General features: G+C 46.1%; 1 protein-coding gene across 1 annotated transcript in view; it reads right to left on the bottom strand.

The window, feature by feature from the left end:
- Positions 1-13128, bottom strand: part of LOC141141030 (exportin-5-like) — a 60516-nt gene that overhangs the window by 13638 nt on the left and 33750 nt on the right. Inside the window, exons 17-21 of the mRNA XM_073628689.1 lie at positions 10390-10479; positions 9939-10135; positions 9752-9851; positions 7279-7460; positions 47-147 (exon numbers count right to left, since the gene is read on the bottom strand). Of these exons, the coding sequence (XP_073484790.1) occupies positions 47-147; positions 7279-7460; positions 9752-9851; positions 9939-10135; positions 10390-10479 (670 nt within the window). The remainder of the gene's footprint in view (positions 1-46; positions 148-7278; positions 7461-9751; positions 9852-9938; positions 10136-10389; positions 10480-13128) is intronic.

The raw sequence follows: 13128 nt of genomic DNA, 5'->3' as shown, positions 1-13128 counted from the left end.
GCACAAATAAATCTATGCATATAACCATCATAGGCTCAAAACTTACCCAAGATGCACTTCTTCTCCATCTCCATCATGTCCAAACACTTGGCATAGAATTCACCCATCTTCTGGACAACCTCTGGCAGGTACAGATTGTTGAATGTCCTGAGGAGTAGAAGGGTATACAGGGTCAGGGAATGAGGCTGGTCAGAGGTGAGGGACACTTTGGGTTGGGTAGAAAATCATTTACATGGATGGAGGCACATGTATGAGTAATGGTCATTTAACCACTTACCGTCCGGGCCATAGCCAAACGACAGCTACAGCGCCGTCGGATAATTAAGGGAGGGCAAACTATAACGTCCTCCCACAATCGTGCTCCTGCGCGACCCCGGGAATGTCCATTACCGATAAAAAGGCCAATGACATCGGCCCTTTACCACGTGATCAATCCGTCCAATGACGGCGTGATCAGTTGTCAACAAGCCAGGGCATGCCCGGTTCAGATCTTCCGCTCTCCGTACCGATCGGTACAGTGTGCGAGGAGAGGTGAGAGATTGAGTGCAGCAACGCTGTGGGCTTGATCTGAAGTGCCCACAGTGGTGATCTGTGCCAATTCCTGCCTCATCCATCCTCAATCATGGCTCATTTTTGCCTCATCCGTGCCACATCCGCGATCATCCGTGCCACTACAGTGCCTCACAAAAGTGTAATAGGTAGTCAAATTAGATTTGAAATGTATGCCATTAGAACACCCGATGATGCTCCCTGCATGTTGGGCCTCTGTATGTGGCCAGGCTGTGTAAATGTCTCACACATGTGGTATTGCCATACTCGGGAGGAGTAGCAGAAAGTATTTTGGGGTGTAATTTTTGCTATGTATGTACATGCTATGTGTTAGAAATATCGTATAAAATTGACAACTTTGTATAAAAAAAATTAAATAAAATGCGTTTATTTTCTTTCCACATTTTTCAAAAACTTGTGGGAAAAAATGACATGTTCAAAAGACTCATTGTGCCTCATAGATTATACGTTGGGGTGTTTACTTTAAAAAATTGGGTCATTTTTGGGGCGTTGCCATTGTCATGGTGCTCCAGGGCCTTCAAAAGTGCAAGAGGTAGTCAAGGAATTAAATGTGTATTTTATGTTCCTAGAACAAATGATGGTGCTCCCTGGATGTTGGACCTCTGTATGTGGCCAGGCTGTGAAAAAGTCTCACACATGTAATATCGCCACACTCAGGAGTAGCAGAATGTATTTTGGGGTGTAATTTGTGGTATGCATATGCTGTGTGTGAGAAATAACCTGTTAATATGACAATTTTGTGAAAAAGAAAAAAACGGATCTCCATTTTGTAAAGAATTGTGGGGAAAAAAAATTACAACTTCCAAAAACTCACCATGCCTCTTACTAAATACCTTAGAATGTCTACTTTCTAAAAAGTGGTCATGGGGGGGGGGTATTTGTCCTGGCTTGTTAGTGTCTCAAGGAATGAGATAGGCCATTAGTACATCAGGTGCGATCAATTTTCTATGATCGGCACCATAGCTTGTAGACGCTATAACTTTCACGACCAAATTATATACAGTAGAACCTTGAATTACGAGAATGATTTCTTCAAGATGCATGCTTGTAATCCATAGCACTCGTATATCAAAAGGTAGTTTCCCCATAGGAATCAATGGAAACTCAGATAATTCGTTCGTGTGTAGGCAGTACCGCATGTGGCCAGAGGTGGGGGGCGCCGGAGACACTCGGAAACGCTCAGAGACACTTGGGAACTGACTGTTCCCAAGGGCCTCCGAGCGTCTGAGTCACCTGCGCCCCCCCCCCGCACCTCTGGCCATATGTGGTACTGCACGCCCCAGAGGCTTAAATCCTGCTAGTCTTGCGAGACAACACTCGCAAATAAAGTCAGGATTAAAAAAATAAAATAAATAAAAGAAACAGCTCTTACTGCGAAACGCTAGTAAACCGCGTTACTTGCAATCTGAAGTTTTACTGTACACTGATTTGTGTTATTTTTACCAAAGATATGTAGCAGTGGAACTTTTGGCCAAAATGTATGAAGGAAAATTACTAATTTGCTAAATTTTATAACAGAAAAAGAAAAAATGCATTTTTTTTTTTTTTTACAAAATTTTTGGTCTTTCATTTATAGTGCAAAAAATAAAAAAAGCCAGCAGTGATTAAATACCACCAAAAGAAAGCTCTATTTGTGTGGAAAAAAAGGGACAAAAATAAGATTTTTATAACAGCTTACCTGTAAAATCCTTTTCTTTGAGTACACCACTGGACACAGAGCACCATAGTAATAACTATGGGGGTTATACGCCACCTATAGGTTAATGGACACTGGTACACTCAAAAAAGCGGAAGTCCCCCTCCTTATATAACCCCTCCCATACCGGGAGTACCTCAGTTTTTGTAGCAAAGCAATATATACATATCCCAGTAAGAGGGGCGGGACCTCTGCATCCCATGATGTACTCCAAGAAAAGGATTTTACAGGTAAGCGGTTATAAAAATCCTATTTTCTTTATCGTACATCACGGGACACAGAGCACCATAGTAATAAACTATGTCTTCCAGATGATCACAGTGTTCGGATGGCAAGGGATCGCTCACTAAAGCCCACGTGGGCTTTAGTGAGTGATCCCCTGCTAAACGAACACTGTGATCATCAGCAAGCTTAGAGGCCTTGGCTGGGCTATAGCCATCTGCCTTTTTAAGCTTGCCGTCTGGTAAGCTCAATCAACAGCTACGGTGGTTGGGCACACTGCGGTGTTATTATTATCATTTTTCATGTTCCCAATGGACATTTTGTTTTCCTTGATGTTAACCGTTATGGACTTCATTTTTAGCGCAGCTTCCCCCATTCCTTAGACTTTCTGGTGTTAATCGCACTGTATGCTGCTGCTTTTTGCTATTGTTCTGTTAGCGCTGTATTTTTACATTCCTATACTTTCGAGGATACCAACCCTTGGTTTCACGCTAGGAGACATAGGCCCTCCAGACCCTGTAATAAATGGTCCTGGAGGCCGGCTTTCTGGCATTAATCAGGGTGGTTACTGCTGAACCTGAAATCCCCTGATATTTCGGAATGTGGGCTTCAATAGCCACACCGTTAAATGTAGCGATTGTAAGGCAGGATGAATACCGGTTCTTGTGACAGCAGGTCCGGGTGAGATGACTCGCCTACTGCCATTCTCACGATCCCTGCATACCAGGGTCTTCTGGGCCATGCCGGGGCTACTAAGATTACCGGCTTCTCTTCTTCCCTGATTCAGTGGAGCAACCGCGGTAGCAGCTGAACTGGAGGGAATGCATAAATCAGTGAAAACTGATCCATGGGGTCACCAACGCATCTATCCCGAGTGGATCCCTTGTTCTCGCCACTAAGTTGTCCAACTCCTTGTTGAACCTGGACGCCAATAGATCTACGTCCGGGGTACCCCATCTTTGGCATATGGCCAAAAAGACATTGGGATGTAGAGACCATTCTCGCGGCAACAACTGTTGGAGGCTCAAGAAGTCTGCCTGCCAATTTTCCACTTCTGGAATGTAGACTGCAGATAGGCAAGGAACATGTTTCTCTGCCCAAGACAGAATACGGTCCACCTCCCCATGGGCTGCGTGGCTTCTGGTGCCCCCTTGGTGATTAATATAGGCCACTGCGCTGTGGCATTGTTGGATTGCATCCTGACAGGAGAATCCTGCAACCTGGACGTCCAGGCTATTAGAGCCAGATGTACTGCCCAAATCTCTAGGATATTTATGGGCAAAGTCTTCTCGGACTCTGACCACTTCCCTTGAACAGTGGTCTCTTCTAGAACTGCTCCCCAGCCCTATAGGCTGGCATCCGTTGTTAATACTCTCCAGGAAACAGGTATGAAGGATTTTCCCCTCTGTAAATTCCTGGTTATCAATTGAGATTCTGGTGTCCTTTTGGGGCCAGATTTATTGGATAATCCAAGGCTTGGATCTGTTTGTTCCAAGCAGACAGAATACTGTGTTGCAACAGTCTTGAATGAAACTGGGCATAAGGAACCGCTTCGAAGGAAGCTACCCATCTTCCCTAATAATCGCATACAAAGGCGAATGGACGGACCCTTCCTTGCCTTGACCACCTGGACCAGCTCTCTTTTCTGGGTTGTGTCTATGACCAGGCCCAAATACTCCAGCCTCCTTATCGGCCGTAAGGATGATTTCTCTAGAATGAGAATCCAACCCAGGTGTTTCAGATAACTGACCGTTCTGGACACCCCTTGGATCAACCGTACTATTGACTGATCTACCAGTAGCAGGTCGTCTGGGTATGCCATTACTGCTATACCCTGGCCCCTAAGTCTTACGCAAACCGCAGAAACGTCTGGTGAGCGGGAAAAACTGGTACATGTACATACGCATCCTTGATATCTATGGATGCTAGAACTTCTCCGCCCCATAGGGTGGATACAACTGACCGGATTGACTCCATGCAAAAGGAGCGGATGTTTAGGAAGTGATTCAGATCCTTGAGATCTAGAATGGGTCTGACATTTCCATTTGGTTTTGGTACCGTAAAGAGAATTGAATAAAACCCCATATCCCTCTCTTCTGAGGGGACCCCTACTATTACTCCCTGAGACATTAACTGGTCCAGTGCCAGAAATTACTTTTCTTTACTGGGTCCTTGGGAACGTTTGATCTTAGAAAACGAGACGGTGGAAACTGTTGGAACTCTAGTTTGTAGCCTAGGGCTACCACAGAGAGGACCCATTTGTCTTGGATTTCCTTTTACCAAGTTTCTGAAAACCACCGAAGTCTTCCCCCCACTCAATCCAGCGGGGGCGCCCCTTCACGAGAAAGCCTTGGGACTCTGTTTTGTGGATGACCCCAGGGCTTTTTCTGGCACTGTGTTTGGTTATGAGGCTTACTCTTTGCCCCTGACGGTGGAGGCCGTCGAGACTGCCTGGAGGCTGTTGCCCCAGGCATCGGAGGGGAAGCATGTTTGAAAGAAGGACGTCTATTCCTTTTCTTAACCGGCAGAAGGGTACTCTTACCCCCAGAAATCTTTTGGATATATTTATCCAAATCTTCCCCAAACAACCTCTCTCCATGAAAGGGAAAACCCAGCCAAGAGCTTTTTGCATGGTAACTAGTTCTTTGGCCACAGAATCCTACGCATATGTATCAACATAAGCGCAAGCGAGACACCTGATGGATAGAATCCTTGATAGTGTCCACTGCAGAGCATAAGGCCCTAGGTAGCTCAGCTAAACTTTGGGCCTCTTCAGTTCTAGCAGGGACTCTTAATAACCTGCTTGATTTCATCCCTAAGGGATTGACAAATGCAAATGAGGCTTTAAGCAGAGATTCCAGCTTCTTATCAGCTGGATCTCCAAATACTTGTATGTTGTCCACTGGACAAGTTAAACTCCTGTTCACAGAGGAGATAGCAGCATCTACCGCTGGCAAATCCCACCTCTTTGAAAACTTTTTCTCCATAGGATAGAGAAGAGAAAACTTCTTAGGAGGAGAAAACTGCTTATCTGGGTGATCCCAATCAGCGTAAATCAGTTGCTCCAGTAATCGTCCAAAATCGTCCTTAGTAACGTATGCAGAGGCTGAAATATTGGAGGTAGCTACAATGCCTGGAGTCTAGGTGGCTCAGACTGGCCAGATGCTCCAGGTCCTTCAGGAGAGGATTGAACTGCAGACGAGCGACTAGGAGGCCCAGGTTCTGACCGCAGCGACCTTGCGCTCCCCCCTGTTGTATTCCGCTTTTTACGACATAGTCCTAAGCACAAAAAGCAAAGGTACCAACAAAGTGCATCTACTGCTGAGCTTTAGTCCAGCAAATGAATAATATGCCGCTATAAATGCTCAGTAAACATGCCCTCTTAAAAATGCTTGTATCCAAACACCCATACAGCTTACATGCCCTTGTATGCTCTCTGTCCCTCCGTTAGCCAACCAGACACTTCCAGAGTGAAAAGCTTTTAAAGTCAGTGAGCCTTGCGTCTGCACCGTGTATCACGTGCACGCCGGCGTTTTTTAAAAAAAAAGGAACTTTTCCTGTGCGCGAGGCTAGGCCGGTCCCATGGCAAGGATGGTTCGAGGGTAAGGCGAGGGGTCTCAGCAGGGGGGAAACTGACAGCTTTGCTGAGGCCGATGGTCCCCCCAAACCTACCGATGGCCTGACAGAGCGGAGAAGGATCAATGCTTGTCTGCAGAAGTGTTTGCTGACACTGAGTATAAACACAGGGGAAGCATGGAATGTTGGATGCCAGGTATGTTGCTTTTACACCCTCTAGTGGCAAAACACAGGCAAGGCATCGCATACTCATACAAGAAAGTCCAAAAGTCAATAATATATACATTTCTTAGGATCATTCTGACTAACCCGTCCCACCGCAGGACTGCTGGAGATTATTACAGACAGATCCAGCCTTCACCCATCATGGCGGGCCGTGTCATAACAGACCTTCAAGGACCGAGTCCCCCTTTACTGGGTCCACTCCCTTGGACCTGTATAGCACCCTGCTGGAGCAACTCTTTGGTTGTATAAACATGACCAAGGTATCGGATCCCAGGGTCTGGCTCTCAAAAGAGAATGCATTACAGGCAGAAACCTCGCTCTTCTTCCATGAGGAACGGGCACCATCCATTTTGGCTTTCAGCACTTTAGATGGATCCGATTGCCCAGCTCCTTGATCCCGTCAGGGATTACTTAGCGGAGCTTTCTTAGCACTTCATCAACCCCGACCAACACCTTAGACACTGGCGAAAAAACTGAGGTACTCCAAGTATGGGAGGGGTTATATAGGGAAGGGGGACTTCTGTTTTTTAGAGTGTACCAATGTCCATTCACCTACAGGTGGCATATAACCCACATAGTTGTTACTATGGTGCTCTGTGTCCCGTGATGTACGATAAAGAAAATTTCATATGGGTACAGTGTTGCATGACTGAGTAACTGTCATTCAAAATGTGAGCGCCAAAAACGGAAAATTGGTCTGGTTAGGAAGGGGGTTTAAGTGCCCAGTGGGCAAGTGGTTAAAGAGGACCTTTAGGCTTCTCTTCATACGCTCTGTTGCACTCTCTTTGTAAGCAAACTTAAGTCAGGACTCCAGTTCTCACATTCATTGCTATAGCACTTGGTGAGACAGTTTTGGCTATAGTTTGTCTTTAAAATGTGCAAACTCCAGGTTGCCATCCTTATCCCCGCTTCATTACCATAGAACAAGCATGCTAGGAGGACGTCTCTGGCTGTGTATACAGCATGGAAGAATGGGAGCAGACTCTTACCGCACCAAGGAGAAGATGCTGTCCAGAAGTTTGAGCGCTTGCTCGCTGCAGGGGTTGCGGTAAATGGGGTTTCCATCCGAAGTGTAACCAACAACAAATCCGCCAGCTTTTGCTACCTCTAGGTCACTGGGCCATCGGGCTCTTCGCAGCACTCCTTCCACCGCATACAAGCACAAACTCAGCTGTCAACACCAAATACACACACACAGATGTGGGATTAGCAACAGGGAACATCATCAAGTTTATGAGTGCCGAGTCATCATAAGCCCATCATTCTGAGAAGGAATCAGAGAGAAGTCAGTCCAGAGGTGGATAACAAGGATGGAGGGGACAAGGGCGTGGTGCACTGAATCCAGAAGTGGAAAGGGACCAAACGTTGAAGCAAAATTACAGACTGCGGTCCAGGTACGGTTTCCAAGGTCACACCATTACGGATGCATGGCTCCTATTTTTATAGTAGAAGGCAATGAAGAGTAAATTGAAGTAGTAATAAAATAAGCTGGGCAAAGTGATTTGAAGGGGGGTTGTTTTTTTTTTCTAACATGTGTCCTATGCAGCAGTGGCGGCCCGCGCATTGTGGGCGACGCCATCCCCCCCCCCCCCATTCCTTCTGCCGCCTCCCTATCCATGCGCCTGGCCCCTTTCAGGGCGCCAGACGCATGGACTCCTATGGCAGGGGTGGGAGGGTTTTTTTTTTTTTTTTTTAAGCACGTGATTAAAGCCAGAGGCTCTAATAGGCTTCAAAAAAAAAAAGGGGAGACTTGGGGCGCAGAGAATGCGCCCTTGATCCCACACAATTGTGTGACCATAGCAAATGAATTTTCGCTATTTTCACACTACAGTGCCTCCCAGCCAATCAGGAGGCAGGTCAGTGAGAGCTGTTCCCCTACTGGTCAAAGCACCAGGTGATCCTTTTGGATGCCCAGCGCTTTGGCGGAAGGAGACACAGAGCACGGAGGAAGCTGGAGGAGCGGCACCGCTGCTGTCTGCACTGGAGGAGAGGTCACAACACAGCCCGGTAAGTGCTGTCCCGGGGGGGGGGGGATTTGCTGTTAGTGCAGGGAGACCCGCGCTGGGGGTGGGGAGATTGGGCAGTGCTGCAGTCCTATATACCGTTTCTGTGATGCTGATCTATATACTCTGTCCTGCGATTCTGGGGCCGTATACTTTGTCCTGCGATTCTGGGGCCGTATACTCTGTCCTGCGATTCTGGGGCCGTATACTCTGTCCTGCGATTCTGGGGCCGTATACTCTGTCCTGCGATTCTGGGGCCGTATACTCTGTCCTGCGATTCTGGGGCCGTATACTCTGTCCTGCGATTCTGGGGCCGTATACTCTGTCCTGCGATTCTGGGGCCGTATACTCTGTCCTGCGATTCTGGGGCCGTATACTCTGTCCTGCGATTCTGGGGCCGTATACTCTGTCCTGCGATTCTGGGGCCGTATACTCTGTCCTGCGATTCTGGGGCCGTATACTCTGTCCTGCGATTCTGGGGCCGTATACTCTGTCCTGCGATTCTGGGGCCGTATACTCTGTCCTGCGATTCTGGGGCCGTATACTCTGTCCTGCGATTCTGGGGCCGTATACTCCTGACACTATGGGTGGAAGTGAAATATAGGGGACCGAGTGGGTGGATTCTATGAGGGGTGGGGCTTATGAGAAGTGGGAGGGGTCAAAAAGGAAGGGAGAGTTCCAGCCCCCCCCTCCTGCCCTACAAATTCACCAGCCGCCACTGCTGTGCAGCATTATGAAGATGAGCTGCAATTTATAATTCTATGCGACTCAAACCAGCTATTAGTTGCCATCATGCTGATCATACAAGGTGTGAGTGGACAGTGAAAAAGTGGTAGCAAATCGCAAAAAAAAAAAAAAAAAAAAAAAAAAAAAAAAAGGAAGGTCCCCCACGCTAGTATGCGCCACTTACGAGAACATTATGACACACTTACCTGCACAACAACCCTCCAGTGCAGCACTGTCATGGCTACCCCGGCACGTCCATCTTCACCCGGTCTTCCTTCCCGGTTCGCAAATGACCATTTGAGTGGGCGGCACCGCAATGACATCAATCCCGCGCTCTGCATTCAACAGCATACTGTGTGCCCTGAATGCAGGGCGTCACTGCGCATGTGTGGCTGACGTCATCGGCTATTGCTTATGTGAAGATCTTCAAAACCATGCACGTTTAGGAGATATTCATTGTACCTACAGTTAAGCCTGATTGTAAGCTTACCTGAAGGTACAAGTTCCAAAAAAGTTTACTACCACTTGGAGAGGTTTTTGGCCAATAGCAAGCAGACAGCGGGCACTCACCTGAGAGGGAGCAGAAGTGGGCGCTAGCCTGGCAGAAGGTACTCACATGGGACATAGCGGACACTAGCCTAGAAGCAGGTCATAGTGGGCATCAACCTGGCAGCAAATCACAATGAACACTGGGCATTAACATGGCAGCGGGTCATAGACAGCGGGCACTCACCTGAGAGCGGTTGGCCTGGCAAGGACTCTCCCCTTCTTCCAGTCCTTTCAGCATTTCAGCTCCCACATAAGAAATTAATTCATCTGGGGAGGAGATGGCTCTGTGAGGACAGAATTTTAAATAAATAATTAGGATCTTCCATCAGATATTATAAAGAACATTGTTTTTGTACACAGAATTCTCTCACCTTTGTGTTTCCTGGGATGACCAGACAGAGGTGGCCAGACTCAGCAGCTGCACCAAGAAGTCTCGCTGCTTCTCGTAGCTGTTGAAGTGGTTGCTAATCATCACCTGGGCTTCCAGCATGGAATATTTCTCCATCTGCGTGAGATGCTCATCCATAAATAGGAGCATGGCGTGTGAGCTCAGGAGATTAAAGTGAGGCTGAAGGATGACAATACGGGAAGTTAGCAGAAAATGTCTTGAGCCCATGGCGTGCCACCCCAGAAATAGGCCGCTACGGGTTCCATCATATGATAAACCATGATACATGCCCATGCCACCCCTCTCCACACTTATCAGACTTATCAGAGCTAGCGTGCTAAATGGGTTCTTGTCACGTGCCAATACAGGTACATGGCTTACAAAGCAGCGCCAGTCACCCCCATATCCAGTCCACATGAGCCATACCAACTTACCAGAACCAGTTCCGGGGTATCGCGACAAATCTTGATAATGGAAGCGCAGGCATGGCGGCGGACACCCTTTACTGAGCGGGTCCGGGGACCCTAGGGGGCAAGGAGAGTTAAATGGACTATGTGAGAAGATTACAGATTCAGATTGGGATTGACCCTTATAATCAAACATTTGATATTTTCTATATTGCCCTCTTGCAGCCCTCAAGCCCCCGAAATGCTTCTGTTAAACATAACTTAAAGTGGTTGTAAGCCTCAGACATGAAATATGAACAAAGCATATCCTTCTATAGCCATTGGTTGGCGCTGCTGTCAATCATAGACAGTAAGCCAATGAGGAGATGGGGCGGGGCCAAGTCACGGCTCTGTATCTGAATGGACATGCAGAGCGAGCCTCCTGGGGTTCCCCCCCCCCCCCACAGCAAGCTGTTGGCCAGCGGGAGACCCGAGAAGAGGAGTACCTGGGATGCTCTGTGCAAAACCAATACACAGAGCAGGAAAGTATAACAAAAACTTGCCTTTAATGTCGCTTTAACCCTGCCAGGACTCACCAAAGCTTCTGAGACTATGCCAAACCAGGACTAACTAATGAAAACTGAATTTTTTTTTAAAAACGTCACCTTGGACCTAGAACGTGATCCATGCGCCACGCTAGGGAGCGTGCCCAACCCCCCCCCCCAGCTGTGCTGCGAGTTTTTTACTTTTTGCTAAATAAAGAAAAAAAAAATTTATATTTATATATATATATATATATATATATATATATATATATATATATATATATATATATATATATATATATATATATATATATATATATATATATATAAAAAATATTTATTAACGCGTTTTTCTTGGTTTCGGTTATAAAATTTTGTAAATAAATGTTCTTCATAAATTTAGGCCAAAGTGTATTCAGCTACATTTCCTTGGTGAAAATACCCCAAATCAGTGTAAATTTTTTAGTCAAGTTAGAGTCCACAAACTGATATAATTATTATATACACAATACATATTTTAGATAGAAAAAGATTAAAGATAGAGAATAAATAAATATACACACATACACACACACACACATACATATACACACACACACACACACACACACACAGTGGGGACGGAAAGTATTCAGACCCCCTTCAATTTTTCACTCTTTGTTATATTGCAGCCATTTGCTAAAATCGTTTAAGTTCATTTTTTTCCCTCATTAATGTACACACAGCACCCCATATTGACAGAAAAACACAGAATTGTTGACATTTTTGCAGATTTATTAAAAAAGAAAAACTGAAATATCACATGGTCCTAAGTATTCAGACCCTTTGCTGTGACACTCATATATATAACTCAGGTGCTGTCCATTTCTTCTGATCATCCTTGAGATGGTTCTACACCTTCATTTGAGTCCAGCTGTGTTTGATTATACTGATTGGACTTGATTAGGAAAGCCACACACCTGTCTATATAAGACCTTACAGCTCACAGTGCATGTCAGAGCAAATGAGAAGCATGAGGTCAAAAGGAACTGCTTGAAGAGCTCAGAGACAGAATTGTGGCAAGGCACAGATCTGGCCAAGGTTACAAAAAAATTTCTGCTGCACTTAAGGTTCCTAAGAGCACAGTGGCCTCCATAATCCTTAAATGGAAGATGTTTGGGACGACCAGAGCCCTTCCTAGAGCTGGCCGTCCGGCCAAACTGAGCTATCGGGGAGAAGAGCCTTGGTGAGAGAGGTAAAGAAGAACTCAAAGATCACTGTGGCTGAGCTCCAGAGATGCAGTCGGGAGATGGGAGAAAGTTGTAGAAAGTCAACCATCACTGCAGCCCTCCACCAGTCGGGGCTTTATGGCAGAGTGGCCCGACAGAAGCTTCTCCTCAGTGCAAGACACATGAAAACCCGCATGGAGTTTACTAAAAAAAAAACCACCCGAAGGACTCCAAGATGGTGAGAAATAAGATTCTCTGGTCTGATGAGACCAAGATAGAACTTTTTGGCCTTAATTCTAAGCGGTATGTGTGGAGAAAACCAGGCACTGCTCATCACCTGTCCAATACAGTCCCAACAGTGAAGTATGGTGATGGCAGCATCATGCTGTGGGGGTGTTTTTCAGCTGCAGGGCCAGGACGACTGGTTGCAATTGAGGGAAAGATGAATGCAGCCAAGTACAGGGATATCCTGGACGAAAACCTTCTCCAGAGTGCTCAGGACCTCAGACTGGGCCAAAGGATTACCTTCCAACAAGAAAATGACCCTAAGCACACAGCTAAAATAATGAAGGAGTGGCTTCACAATAACTCAGTGACTGTTCTTGAATGGCCCAGCCAGAGCCCTGACTTAAACCCAATTGAGCATCTCTGGAGAGACCTAAAAATGGCTGTCCACCAACGTTTACCATCCAACCTGACAGAACTGGAGAGGATCTGCAAGGAGGAATGGCAGAGGATCCCCAAATCCAGGTGTGAAAAACTTGTTGCAAAAAGACTCATGGCTGTATTAGATCAAAAGGGTGCTTCTACTAAATACTGAGCAAAGGGTCTGACTTGACTTACGACCATGATGTGATATTTCAGTTTTTCTTTTTTAATAAATCTGCAAAAATGTCAACAATTCTGTGTTTTTCTGTCAATATGGGGTGCTGTGTGTACAATATGGGGTGCTGTGTGTACATTAATGAGGAAAAAAATGAGCTTAAATGATTTTAGCAAATGGCCGCAATATAACAAAGAGTGAAAATTTAAGA

The sequence above is a fragment of the Aquarana catesbeiana genome, linkage group LG04 (assembly GCF_042186555.1).
Source record: "Aquarana catesbeiana isolate 2022-GZ linkage group LG04, ASM4218655v1, whole genome shotgun sequence".
Classification (NCBI taxonomy): Eukaryota; Metazoa; Chordata; class Amphibia; order Anura; family Ranidae; genus Aquarana; species Aquarana catesbeiana.
Note: the sequence above shows the minus strand (reverse complement) of the source record. Positions and strands in the feature narration are given on the sequence as shown.